This window comes from Festucalex cinctus, chromosome 20 (assembly GCF_051991245.1).
Source record: "Festucalex cinctus isolate MCC-2025b chromosome 20, RoL_Fcin_1.0, whole genome shotgun sequence".
NCBI classification, from domain to species: Eukaryota; Metazoa; Chordata; class Actinopteri; order Syngnathiformes; family Syngnathidae; genus Festucalex; species Festucalex cinctus.
In genome coordinates this window covers 2,250,027-2,265,212 of record NC_135430.1, presented here as the reverse complement: position 1 = coordinate 2,265,212, position 15,186 = coordinate 2,250,027, and the positions used below count along the sequence as shown (strand labels likewise).

Below are 15,186 nucleotides of genomic sequence, written 5' to 3'. Positions count from 1 at the left end.
GGGGTTAGGTTCCAAAAAATACCCGCAATAAATGGAATCCGCGAAGTAGTTAGCTTTATGTTTTACAACTCTTATAAATGTTTTAAGGCTCTTAAATCCCCGACCGCACAATTTATACACTTTTCTCATTGAGGCATTTACATGTTCTCACATTTCTCTCTTGTTCAAACATTGACAATGTTCAAACCTTCATAAATTTTATAAAATGGGTATATTACTGTAAAAAAATATGCAAAATTGCACTTGAAAAAAAATCCGCGATACAGCGAGACCGCGAAAAGTGAACCGCGTTATAACGAGGGAAGACTGTAATTAATTTAATCCATGAGCCTTTGGGGATGATTTTAATGTGATTTTTAGTAGATTTGTTTTGATATAAACCGGAATAATGACGTTTGAAAATACGTCACACAGAAGTGACGTCATCTAGCAGCAGCCAATAGAAAAGCACCTTGAGATGACGTTGCGCCCATGCTGTTTTTTTAAATATTGCGCACAAGTAATACACATAAAATAAAAAAAACTAATACTAATACTGAAACTAACAAACTAAACTAAAACTAAGCATTTTTTAAAGAACTAAACTAATAATAACTAACAGAACCACCCTGAAAGCTAATAAAAACTAACTAAAATGAAAAATTCCAAAACTTAAAAAAATAACCCTAACTGCCATATTACAAATAAATTGGTTTATATACTGTAGCATTTTTCTAAATATGCAAAAGCACAAATAAATTATTTGTACAATTTTTAGGACTAAAAACAATTTCTCTTCATAACATTATATGGCCGTTGCGTCCTTCTGATTTTCTGTATGTGGCCCTCAAATGAAAAAGTTTGGACACCCCTGATTTAATATTTTGATTGACTGTAATGTGCGAAGACAACGCTCCCTCTAAAAGAAAACTGTCAGTGCACGTGTGGGTGTGGGGGTGTGCGTGTGTGTGTGTGTGTGTGTGTGTGTGTTGGGGGGGGGTTGAAAAGGCGCACAAATCAGCGTCCGGTTAAAGGCCTCAGTATGCTTCTGCGAGAGGCTCGCGCGGAGGCGTTACGGCGTAGCTCCGCTCGTGCGTTTGCCTTCCGACTTGTGCGCAATACACATCTGTGTCTGCTGGAGTTTCACACCAAGTCCCGCTGTCGCTATGGCTGGGACGCCACAGAGTGGCGATTCCTCTGCATTTTATGACGGATTCAGGAAGTTCAATTTAATTCAGAAACACAAAACAAAGCCGGGGGGAGAGTAAGTTCATCACCGTGGCAATTAATTATTGCCAATTTGCACCGGTGTCGGCCGTAAACTTGCCAAAACACAATAGCCTTGCGCTTAGCGAACACGTTTTTTTAAAAAAAATTTTACGTTATTGTTGTTTTCCGCCTCTCGTCCCAGGCACATATCCACATGCACAGCCGTGGTCTCCGAGCAGGAAGTCGATTTGCGCCGCCAGTTGCCTTCACGGAAACTATCTAGGCGGGGGGCCGGGAGAGAGAGAGAGAAAAAAAAAGAGAAAACGCAATTGAACGGACCAATCAGAAACGAGCTACGCCCCGCCATCTACGGCGTTCAAGGATTGGCGACGCGTGTACCGCAGCCGGCCACGAGCGACGCGGCACTTAAAATTCATGAACGCCGTAGATCATGTGATCTACGGCGGTCATCATTGCGAGAGCAAACGTGGAGGCATAAATTAGGCTTAAGGGTTGCGCATGACGCCTGACGCATCACTGAAAATTAAGAGTCATCCCTAAGTCCAGACGTCTGGCCACCCTAACTTTGACATTGATTTCTCACTCTAGTCGATATCTATGTTTCTACTTCCTTTTTTTGTACCATTGATCGAAAGGAACAAAAGAACTCTATTTGGATGCTCATGATTGGTGTTGTGCATTTGACCCAATCTGGTGCTGTTTGATAATCGAGTTGCTAGGTTTCTATGGAGAGAAATTTGTGTCTTTATTTTCAATCAAACAAAAAAGGAATTTGCAATCAAAAAAAATTTTCAATCAAACAAAAAGGGGATTTGCAATCAAAAAAAAAATTCAATCAAACAAAAAGGGGATTTGCAACCTCAAATAAATTTTAATCAAACAAAAAAGGGTTTTCATAACAAATAAAAATTTGCAAACAAAAAAAAACATTTCAAACATGGATTTGTATTTTAATAAAATCTTTTGCAAGTATTTTTTTCGTTTTGTTTGCGAATCTGTTTTTCGGTTGCGAATCTGTTTTTTGGTTGCGGATCTGTTTTTTGATTGAAACCTGTTTTTTGGTTGCGAATCTTTTTCTGTGTTGTGTGGGCGGGGTCCTCCGTTCAACCGATGATAGAAGCCTCGTCATTGGTCAGCTTGGAAGCCGCTGCGACAACTTTCATTGGTCAGATAGGAATGGGGGTGTGACAATGTTCGTCTGACTATTTCCTGGTTCATTTTGTCCAGTCGCCGCCAGCATCGAGGTAAATATGACACCCCCCACTTCTAGTTTTCCGTTTTGTTTATCTGACATTTATCTAAAAGCAACCCTTGATCTATCGTTTATCCGGTGATTTGTTCTAACCATTACAATTAACGTAATCACTCACTCACTCAGCATTGCTTAGCCATGTTAGCTAGCTAGGTAACTGATGGTCCGATACATGAGTCAGTCATGAAGCTATGTTGTTGGCAGTCAAAACACAAATATACGGCTAATTTGGGATAGCTGTTAGGATGAAGTTTTGTTTTTGTTTTTTTATACTCATAAAGAAACCTTTGCATTTGTTTCACATACAGGCAGGGCTGGGAATCGAATTTATTTACACTAGCTGCTTCCCCTAAATCTTGGATGTTTGAAGTAGAGATTAAATTCGTGATAATTCTGTGATTATTATTTATTGGTCCTGGTTGTTTACTGTACGAGTCAGGTTGAAAAAGAGGGGGAACTCATGCACCGTCAAAGCGGTGACACTGCTACTACTAGGATCCAGGCCACGTAACCGTTTGATTTTGGTTAGTCTAGTCATGAATCGTGATGTTTTGTTGGTACGAGAAACGGCCCAAATAAACGGCCTGCTGAGATAGCTGTTATTATGCTTATTCATGATTATTTTATTACATTACATCATTACATTAATAAAATGGTAATTATTAATCACTTATGAGAAGTTCTGGTCATTGAAATAGTAGCCTCTGCTACATTTATTATGTCTTGGGTGTTTGAAATACAGAGGAAGTGACAGATTACGTAATATAAATACATTTAGTTCCTGTGATTGTTTCATTGTAGTTTTCCTGTTTCAATAATGTTCAAAACATGTGTCAAACATAACTTTGTCAGAATTATTTTTTTTACATGTTTGGTACTTAATTCAAGCACACTTTTCTTTACTTTTTAGATGCAGAAGATGAAGTTGGTGGTTGGTCACCTCTCTTCATGAGGTGATGCTGTGGATAACTGAGCAGGGCCACAAGCACCTGCTTATGTCAGACAAAGAGAAATTTAAAATATCAATAAACTTTGACCACAATTGTGAGGTACAAATGCCAGGTCACACATTATGTTACCCCCTGCACAAACACCATTACATTTCCAACTGCTCATATGAGTGATTACCATTCCTTTAAATCACATCTACTGACTGCTATCACCTTTGATGCCAGATTTGACACAGTGTACTTGAAAGGGCAAAAAAAAAAAAAATCACATCCATTTCATTTTTTTTTAGTAATTACAGGCTGTAACTACCAAAATGTTTGTTTTAAGTTTAACAGTTCATTTTCTGAGCTTTCTTGATGTCTTGTTGGCAGGCCAATCATTTCTTGAGAAAAATGTCTGTATAAAATCTATAAAATGCTGAATAATTGACTGGTTGTTAGTTCATATGCATGCTTTTTTTTATGAAATAAAAGTCAAACTGTTTTACACAGGAATTTATTTTCATTTTTTACATAAATTTAAATGACCCTTTGGGCCGCGAGACACTAGCACTAGAAGCAACATTGAGAGTCTGCAAATAAATGACGCGACCAAAACTCAAGGACTCCTTGTTTGGATTGATTTGCCGTAAAGCAACAAGTCTTTCCTCAGGTAAACGACAGTGGATGTCAGGTATAACGATCCCGTGTTCACCGTGATGGTCCAAAGGTAGTGTCTCTTCAGCTTGCTGGATCTGTAATATCAAATACATTTATGAAAGCTACAGTAACTCCAAGAACTTTTACTCATATAAAGTTTTTTCCTCTGGTTATGTACGCTTTTACCAGCAATAAAACTGCCCTGGCCTGCTCCTCTTACAGTAAACATGCATCTCGCTATGTCTACATTTTCTACCCCTTGGTCTGCTCGCACTCTAAAAGAAAAAATCTAATCAGTGTAATTGCAAAAGTACACCTACAACTCAGATTCCCCTTCTGTTTCAATCTGACTCATACAGTAAACACCCAGGACCAATAAATAATAATCACAGAATTATCACGAATTTAATCTCTACTTCAAACATCCAAGATTTAGGGGAAGCAGCTAGTGTAAATAAATTCGATTCCCAGCCCTGCCTGTATGTGAAACAAATGCAAAGGTTTCTTTATGAGTATAAAAAACAACAACAAAACTTCATCCTAACAGCTATCCCAAATTAGCCGTATATTTGTGTTTTGACTGCCAACAACATAGCTTCATGACTGACTCATGTATCGGACCATCAGTTACCTAGCTAGCTAACATGGCTAAGCAATGCTGAGTGAGTGATCACGTTAATTGTAATGGTTAGAACAAATCACCGGATAAACGATAGATCAAGGGTTGCTTTTAGATAAATGTCAGATAAACAAAACGGAAAACTAGAAGTGGGGGGTGTCATATTTACCTCGATGCTGGCGGCGACTGGACAAAATGAACCAGGAAATAGTCAGACGAACATTGTCACACCCCCATTCCTATCTGACCAATGAAAGTTGTCGCAGCGGCTTCCAAGCTGACCAATGACAAGGCTTCTATCATCGGTTGAACGGAGGACCCCGCCCACACAACACAGAAAAAGATTCGCAACCAAAAAACAGGTTTCAATCAAAAAACAGATCCGCAACCAAAAAACAGATTCGCAACCAAAAAACAGATTCGCAAACAAAACGAAAAAAATGCTTGCAAAAGATTTTATTAAAATACAAATCCATGTTTGAAATGTTTTTTTTTTGTTTGCAAATTTTTATTTTATATGAAAACCCTTTTTTGTTTGTTTTTTGGTTTCTTCCTGTTTTTGCTAAACTGTGATAAAAGGCTTGCTTGACAACAGACCAAAAAAATAAATAAATCTAACATTAACACTTCACTCGAAAGAGCGATATGATTATTGTGACAGACAGATAGATAGATAGATGCTTTATTAATCCTTGACAGGGAAATTTGAGGTGTCGAGTTGCAAAATCCATGCACAATGCACAGTCAACAAGAAAAACAAGAACAAGAAGCTATAACAAGTAGTGGTTTATGGTTGGGTTACTCGTATCACAAAGAACCACTGCATACGACAGAGGGTTACAGTATATCGTATGGTACAGTAGAACGTCTGGTAGGTATTTTTATTCCGCACAATGATATACTGTACAGCAGGGGTGTCAAACATACGGCCTGCGGGATCAGGCCCGCAAATGAGTTTAATCCGGCCCGCGAGATGATTTTGGAGTTAAGTTAAAAAAAAAAAATAAAATAAATTGTAATGTCGGACTAATTAATCAGCCGGCCACAATCAAACCATATACATTTGTAATTTCACAAGCAGTCCTCAGATGAGCAATGCAACTTGTACTGGGAATCATCGTCCTAGATGTCATTATTTTACATACAACTTAAACTACGGTTTGTTTAATTAGGGCCCGAGCAGCGACCGCTGCGAGGTACCTATTGTTTTTGTAAAAATTCTTCTTCTTCTTCTTCTTCTTCTTTATTCTCCGCAAACGATCGCAATTTTGGGTACCTAAACATTCACGAAAACTCACCGAACTTCGCACACTCTTCAGGCCCGGCGAAAAATTTGATATTATGAAGTCGTCATAACAACGCGACTCTATAGCGCCCCCTAGCGTAGAAAAATAAAAACCAAGCCCGGCACATTTGAGCTAGAGCAATGAAAATTGGCAGGCACGTGTAGCACCCTGAGACGCACAAAAAAAAAAAGTCTATTGGGACCATGTAGCTAAAATGTACAGGAAGTGAGCTATGAATTTTTTAATGTCCAATTTTGGCCTCTTTTGGCACATTCACTGTGGTCATGCTTTTTCCCCCTCTGCAAACATTTTTCATCCAATTGACTTCAAACTTGGCATTTATCATCTCAAGACCTGAGAGAACAACTGGGCAAATAGTCTTGCCTTTCGAAATACTATATGATGGGGGCGGGGCATCAAATATTGCCTTTAAAATTTCATTTGTCCAGAAAGAGCAAATGCTTAATAACTCCCATGTTCAAGCTCCAAAAAAATCTCAAACTTCTCAGGCAACGTAATAGTCACGGCCTGAAAACATCTATATGATAAAATTCAGTTATACATATAGCGCCACCTAGTGGTAACAATAAATGTCATACTTTACGTTTTTAGCTACTGCGCTGAGCTCGTTGAAGGGATCCAGTTGAAAATTGGTCAGAAAAGCCTTTAGATGTTGATCATGCCCCACACCGAATATTGTAACTTTTCGCCAAAGGGCGTGGCCGCTACGGTGCCGCAAAGTCTGAAGATTTTTCGTGACAATAAAAGTTGCATTAACTTGACCGAGATGATCCTATCTTCTCAAAATTTCACACATTTGATGAGAGACCAGCTCTAAAGACATCTAAGAACTTATATTTCATCTTAATGATAGCGCCACCTAGTGGCAATTGTTTTTCTTCTACGTTTTTCTCCAAACACGTTAACTGGACCTACCTCATATTTGCTCAGATGAGGGTTTCGGCTTTCATGATGTCACAACACGAAGTTTGTGAGTTTTCGTGAATCGCTGTGGGCGTGGCTAAGCGCTGTTCGCCAAGAAAACAACGCCAGTTTTGAGGGTCTAAACATGCGCAGAAACTCATGAAACTTGGCACACACATCTGGCCTGGTAAAATGAGCAATATTTTATTGTTGATTGCGCTATTTTTACAAAAATGACTCAATAGCGCCCCCTAGAAATTTTTAACGAAGCAGCCCCGGTTGTACGTTTAAGCAAGTTCTTTGGAAATTCTTCGGTGTATGAGGGAGCCCAAGACCTACAAAAAAAGTCTCTTGGACCCATATGCTAAAATGAACAGGAAGTGAGCTACGAATTTTTGAATGATTTTTTGCACATTTATAGGGGGCATACTTTTGCCCACTTCTCCTACACATTTCATCCGACTGAGTTAAGACTTGACCTGGACCATGTCAAGACCTGAGCCAATGACAGGGGGAAAAATCTTGACTTTTCGAAATACTATATGATGAGGGCGGGGCATCAAAATTTGTGTTTCGCACTGAAAAAGGATATGTGAAATAACTCTCCGGTACATGCTCCAAAAAATCCCAAACTTAACATGTATGTTTATCGTCAAGGCCTGAGGGGTATCTCTATGAAAACATTCAGTTATATATGCAGCGCCACCTAGCCCTTAAGGCATGAAAAAAAATATACCCCGCTTACGGTATTTTTACAAAAATTGTAAACACGTTTCGCAATGAAAAAGGATATGCTTGATAACTCCCCGGTACATGCTCCAAAAAATCCCAAACTTGACATGTATGTTTATCGTCAAAGCCTGAAGTTATCTCTATGACAACATTCAGTTATATATGCAGCGCCACCGAGCCCTTGAGGCAGAAAAAAAAATACCCCACTCGGTATTTTTACAAAAATTGTAAACACGTTTCGTAATGAAAAAGGACATGCTTAATAACTCCCTGGTGCATGCTCCAAAAAATCCCAAACTTGACATGTACAGTGGTACCTCTACTTACGAAATTAATTGGTTCTGGAAGAAAGTTCTTAAGTAGAAAAATTTGTAAGTAGAGACGCATTTTCCATGTAAATGCCCTAATCCGTTCCTGTTACGGTAGGGGTATGGTGGATGGACCCAAAAGCGGAGGAAACAGGCAGCAAAACAAACAGGATGGACGATGTAAGGAACTTTATTTATCATGAGGGTGAAGGACTGGACAGGACAGAAAGCGAGCAGACATGGCTTGATGTGGAGACTGATCATGGTGGAGACTTGGCGTGGATGACTTGGAAGACGGCGTGGCATGGATGACTTGGAAGACTTGGCGTGGCGTGGATGACTTGGAAGACTTGGCGTGGCGTGGCTGACTTGGAAGGCTTGGAGTGGCTGACTTGGAAGACTTGGCGTGGCTGGCTTGGAAGACTTGGCGTGGCTGACTTGGAAGACTTGGTGTGGCTGACTTGGAAGACTTGGAAGACTTGGCGTGGCGTGGAAGACGTGGATGACTTGGAAGACTTGGAAGGCGTGGATGACTCGGAAGGCGTGGATGACTCGGAAGACTTGGAAGGCATGGTTGACTCGGAAGACTTGGAAGGCGTGGATGACTCGGAAGACTTGGAAGGCGTGGATGACTCGGAAGACTTGGAAGGCGTGGATGACTTTGAAGACTTGGAAGGCGTGGAAGACTTTGAAGACTTGGCGTGGAAGACTTTGAAGACTTGGCGTGGAAGACTTTGAAGACTTGGCGTGGAAGACTTTGTAGACTTGGAAGGCGTGGAAGACTTTGAAGACTTGGAAGGCGTGGAAGACTGAAGACTTGGCGTGGAAGACTTTGAAGACTTGGCGTGGAAGACTTTGAAGACTTGGCGTGGAAGACTTTGAAGACTTGGCGTGGAAGAATTTGAAGACTTGGCATGGCGTGGAAGACTTGGCAGAAATGGCAGACTTGGCAGAAAGACAACACTGTGACATGCAACATGCAAACAATGCTCCCACACCCGTGTGAGACAAACACCACTCCCTATATACCAACACTAATGACACTAACAGGACACACCTGGGAGACACAGCAGGCAGGGGGAACCAATCAGCAACACACACGGGGAAGGGAAGACACAAGCAGGTGGACAAGGTTAATGATAACGAGACTGGGGAAAAACACACAAGAACACCAGACAACCAACACTCACCAAAATATAACAAAAACCCAACCCCAAACAAACTGAAACGTGGCAGTACCCCCCCCCCCCACCAAGGGACGGCTCCCAGACGTCCCTAAAACATAAACAAGCCAAAACGGGGAGGTCGGGGACGGGAACGGGAGAAAAATAGCCCTCAACCAGGGTAGGAATAGGAGGACACAAGGGGGCGAAAAACGGCCTCACACAAAGCCATAAACTCCGCATCCGGGGGCGGCCCAGGAGGAGGCATAATCATCGGCCCAGAGGGCTGAAACTGGGGTGGCTCGCCAACGGCCGGTCCCCGTGGTGGGCCCGTCTTCTGCGCCGCCTGGCGCTAGGTCCCGGATCGGCCACCATGACCGCACTGCTTGGGGCGGACCCCAGGCCCGGAGACTTTGACCGGGGCAGAGACGAGGAAGCTGGGGACTTGACCTGGGGCTGAGACGAGGAAGCTGGGGACTTGACCTGGGGCTGAGACGAGGAAGCTGGGGACTTGACCTGGGGCTGAGACGAGGAAGCTGGGGACTTGACCTGGGGCTGAGACGAAGAAGCTGGAGAACGCGGCGACTCTACCGTGACGAGGGGACCCGAGATGCCAATTGGCCGCAACAAGGAGACCTGAGACGCCAGGGGCTGCGTCGCCCCGGAGCAGAGAGGCCAGGGGCTGCGTCGGCCAGAGACAGAGAGGCCAGGGGCTACGTCGGCCAGGGACAGAGAGGCCAGGGGCTTCAGCGGCACAGGCGTTGCGGCCAGGGGCTGCGGCGGCAGCGGCACAGGCGTTGCGGCCAGGGGCGGCGGCGGCAGCGGCACAGGCATTGCGGCCAGGGGCGGCGGCGGCAGCGGCACAGACGTTGCGGCCGGGGGCTGCGGCGGCAGCGGCACAGGCGTTGCGGCCGGGGGCTGCGGCGGCAGCGGCACAGGCGTTGCGGCCGGGGGCTGCGGCGGCAGCAGCACAGGCGTTGCGGCCGGGGGCTGCGGCGGCAGCGGCACAGGCGCTGCGGCCGGGGGCTGCGGCGGCAGCGGCACAGGTGTTGCGGCCGGGGGCGGCAGCGGCACAGGCGTAGAGTCCGGGGGCGGTAGCGGCACAGGCGTAGAGTCCGGGGGCGTCAGCGGCACAGGCGTAGAGTCCGGGGGCGGCAGCGGCACAGGTGAAGAGGCCAGGGGCTGAAGCGGCAGCAGCGGCACAGGCGAAGAGGCCAGGGGCTGAAGCGGCAGCAGCGGCACAGGCGTATCATCCAAGGGCGGCCGGGGCGCCGGGACCAGGACCTGAAGCCGGCGGGGCGCCGGGACGGGGTCCTGAGGCCGGCGGGGTGCCGGGACGGGGTCCTGAGGACGGCGGGGCGCCGAAACGGGGACGAGAGGCCGGCGGGGAGCCGGGACGGGCTCCTGAGGCCGGCGGGGAGCCGGGACGGGCTCCTGAGGCCAGCGGGGAGCCGGGACGGGGACTTGGCGCTTCCGCTGGGTCCTGGTTGGTGGGAGCATTCTGTTACGGTAAGGGTATGGTGGATGGACCCAAAAGCGGAGGAAACAGGCAGGAAAACAAACAGGATGGACGATGTAAGGAACTTTATTTATAATGAGGGTGAAGGACTGCACAGGACAGAAAGCGAGCAGACATGGCTTGAAGTGGAGACTGATCATGGCGGAGACTTGGCGTGGATGACTTGGAAGACGGCGTGGCGTGGATGACTTGGAAGACTTAGCGTGGCTGACTTGGAAGACTTGGCGTGGCGTGGCTGACTTGGAAGACTTGGAGTGGCTGACTTGGAAGACTTGGCGTGGCTGACTTGGAAGACTTGGCGTGGCTGACTTGGAAGACTTAGCGTGGCTGACTTGGAAGACTTGGCGTGGCGTGGCTGACTTGGAAGGCGTGGCGTGGCTGACTTGGAAGGCGTGGCACAGGGGCATAGGAACTACATTTCCCATCGCGAGATGCTGTGACTATCGCGTGACCGGTAGCGAGACTGGGAAAATCTAACATGGCGGCGCTCTGCTGCTAAAATAGAATTAGCTTTATATTTCTAATTAAACCCGAATTTAATGATTAGATAAATTCGATTTTTTTCTTTTCTAAGAAAGATCGGAAATATTATCCAGTGTGGACGACCTCGAACGTTTTATTGACGATTATTTTTATAGCTGCGCGATGGATGAGCCGGCGGCTAGTCGGGATAATCCTTCGAAAAAAAAAAAGGAAAAATGACTCGTCAACAGACACGGACGATTTAGCAACCGCCGACGTATCGGTGAGTATGCTGGATTCCATAAATAAAAAACTTGATGTCCTCTGTCTTATCCGCGAGGACGTCAAAGAATTAAAGGCAAGTTTGGAATTCGTTAGCCAACAGGTAAGCGATCTCCAATGCGATAACTCCGAGCTACGCTCCTCTCTCGTCGCTGTCACAGCCGAGTTGGAGACGATTAAAAAGGAAAATAAAATGCTAAAGGAAACGGTCTTAGATGTTCAATCCCGTAGTATGCGGGAAAATCTAATATTCTCAGGTATATCCGAAAATTCTCCAGATAATCCAGAGAGTGAGATAAAAAAATTCATGACATCATCGCTAAAGATCCCACAGGAGACGGTAAATAATATCTCTTTTCACCGTGTACACCGGCTCGGAGCTCGTAAGGGCAATAAGCCCCGTCCTATTATTGCTAAGTTCGAACATTTTAAACATAAAGAATTGGTAAAAAGTAAAGGACGGGAGCTCAAAGGGACATCTTTCGGGATGAATGATCAATTCCCAAGAGAGATAAACGAGCGGCGAAAAGTACTGTTTCCTATAATGAAACAAAATAGACAGGAGGGTAAACGGACTTCGATGGTCGTTGATAAATTATATATCGACGGCCAGCTATTCCGAAACCCAACCTCGACCCCTTGGCTGTTCTAACTGACAATTGGTAGAGCCGAGCATTGTGTGATTATTTGACGTATGTATATGTATATGTATGTGTATGTATATGTGTATATATGTATATATATGTATATGTATATGTATGTATATGTATATGTATGGATAATGGGTTACGAAATAGAATATGAATTTATATTATGCATAGGCTATATAGTAATAATAATAATAATAATAATAATATAAAAATATATTCTTAAAAAAAATAAATTAATAATAATAATAATAATCTCGCTTAGGTCACCATTTACTGGTGTATTGTTATGTTGAATCCCCCACAGATTTCCTTCACACTCACTTCCCCCCACGTTTCTTCACTATTATACTTATCTACTTGCTATCTCTCTCTTTATATAAATTATATAAATTGCCTAATTACTCTTTTGCTATCCTACAATATGTTAATATTAATAAGCAGCTTATATAGATGTATACATAAGACTGAGTCTATATTGCTTGTATGCAGAAATTAGTTCTGGTCTCCTGGAATGTGTGTGGCGCTCGCTCCCAGGCAAAAAGAATAAAAATTTTAGACCATCTCTCAAAATTTAAGGCAGATATTTGTCTCCTACAAGAAACCCACTTACAAAAATCAGAAGAAAAATTATTTATAGATAAAAATTTTAGTCAAGTTTACTCTGCCTCCTATAATAGTAGACAAAGAGGTGTCTCTATACTTATACATAAGAATTTATTCTTTACTCTAAATAATATAGTAACCGATTTAGAGGGCCGATATATTATTATCCAGGTAACTATATTTAATAAAGTATATACAATTGGTAATTTATATGCCCCAAATAATGATGACCCTGATTTTTTCCATGAATTTTTCTCTCGGTTACTCGATTTAGCAACAAATTCTACTATTATTATTGGAGGTGATTTTAACACGGTCTTGAACCCGTTAATAGATCGTTCTAATAATACGATATATACAAGGCGATTACGATCCGCTAAAGTAATAGATGAATATATGGAGGATTTTGGCCTCAGCGATGGCTGGAGACTTCAAAACCCAACTAAGAAGGAATTTACTTTCTTCTCTGCTGTGCACCGATCATTCTCAAGAATTGATTTTTTCCTTACAAATAATTCTATTGTTGATAAAACTGCTATAAAAATACATTCTATAATTATAAGTGATCATGCACCAGTCTCCCTCACTCTACAAATTGACTCTACCTTTAAACCTCCCCCCGATATGGCGTTTTAACATCTCATTACTGAAAGACGTAGAGTTTGATAAAATTATTAGAAGGGAGTGGGCAGATTTTTTGGAAATAAATGACTCTCCAAATATATCTCCATCTCTTCTCTGGGAAGCAGGGAAATCGGTAATTAGAGGGAAAATTATATCATATTCAACTTATAAAAAGAAACAGGATCAAAAATTAGAAAAATACCTGGAAGATAAAATTAAACAACTAACGGATGAATATGTATTAAACCCAAATAATCAAATATGGATCGAACTACAGAATATAAAAATACAGTTAGATAACATGTTATCTAAAAAGACAGAGTTTATAATACAACAGTTGAGATATAATAATTTTGAACATAATAATAAATCAGGTAAATTCCTGGCAAATCAACTTCAACGGAATCGGGAAAAATCTCTTATAACGGCTATTAAAGATATAAATGGTGAATGCACACAATCACCAGAAGAAATTAACCATATTTTTTATAACTATTATCGAAATCTATACACAGAAATTAATAGACCTAACCCTGAATATATTGAGGAATTCCTAAACAGCTTAAATATACCTCAGTTATCTATTGAACATAAAGATATTCTCGATACCCCGCTTACTATAGATGAGTTGTATCGTGCTTTAGACAGTATGCCTAATGGCAGAGCACCTGGTCCAGACGGCTTTCCGGCTATATTTTTTAAACATTTCTGGTTAATGTTTGCTCCATTATTTCTAAGAGTAGTAACTGAAATTAAAAGTAAAGGTGATATACGTCAAGATATGAATATAGCAGCAATTAAACTTTTATTAAAGCCAGAAAAAGACCCTACCCTCCCGTCAAGTTACCGACCGATATCACTAATTAATACCGATATTAAAATTATCGCTAAGGCCTTGGCATCTCGATTAGAGACGGTAATCTCGACAATTATTCATAGTGATCAAACAGGTTTTATTAAAGGTCGTCATTCTACTAATAATATTAGGAGACTCTTTAACTTGATTAGTATGTCACAGCGGTATGATAAAAAGGCAGTTGTTATTTCGCTGGATGCAGAAAAAGCATTCGATAAAGTTAACTGGTCCTTCCTCTTTGCTGTCTTAAATAAATTCGGCTTCGGGGAGTCATTCATTCAATGGGTCTCAATATTATATGATTCTCCTAAAGCTACAGTTACTACTAATGGGATTACATCACAGAGTTTTACTTTACAAAGGGGAACAAGACAAGGGTGCCCAATTTCTCCTTTATTATTTGCTATATTTATTGAGCCGCTTGCATTAGCTATACGTCAGGATAGACGGATCCAAGGAATCCACTCCGGGACAATAGAACATAAAATTAATCTATATGCCGATGATATATTACTCTATTTAGAAGAACCTGCTATCTCGCTAGGGGAAGCATTTAAATTAATAACTAAATTCTCTCACTTATCAGATTACTCTATTAACTGGACAAAATCAACATTATTACCTATTACAGAAAATTCATGGAATCCTACAAGTCAGGATCCACACTACTCCTTTCCTACAGGTAATTTAAAATACTTAGGTGTTAAAATTTCACCTAAGTTAACTGAATTAACTTCTTTAAATTTTTCACCATTATTGGATAGTATCCGTAGTGACCTGGAGCGCTGGAATAATCTTCCGATCTCTTTAATAGGACGGATAGCTACTATAAAAATGAAAGTTTTACCAAAGATTAATTATTTATTTTCAATGATTCCATTTAAACCTACGTCTAACTGGTTCCAATCGCTGGACTCTGCTATCATAAAATTCTATTGGAATAAAAAAAAAGCCAAAATTAGTCTATCTACTCTTCAGGAAAGTAAATCTAAAGGAGGTTTAGAGGCACCAAACTTTATGTACTATTATTTAGCTAATCAACTACAATATCTTGTGCTATGGACACAACCCAACAGAGATACTAACTGTTGGTTGGAATTGGAGCAGA

The 15,186-nt window shown here is 42.0% G+C and overlaps 1 protein-coding gene across 3 annotated transcripts in view; it reads right to left on the bottom strand.

Moving 5' to 3' along the window:
• mix23 (mitochondrial matrix import factor 23) overlaps positions 1-15,186 on the bottom strand; it is a 119,936-nt gene that overhangs the window by 11,390 nt on the left and 93,360 nt on the right. The window contains exon 5 of one of the 3 annotated variants that reach the window (XM_077509371.1): positions 1,361-1,467. The exons of 1 other annotated variant lie outside the window; for it this stretch is intronic. In XM_077509371.1, the coding sequence (XP_077365497.1) occupies positions 1,361-1,467 (107 nt within the window). Of the gene's footprint in view, positions 1-1,360; positions 1,468-3,192; positions 4,146-15,186 lie in introns of those variants that run through there. One more of the 3 variants, XM_077509370.1, reaches the window with a different exon arrangement.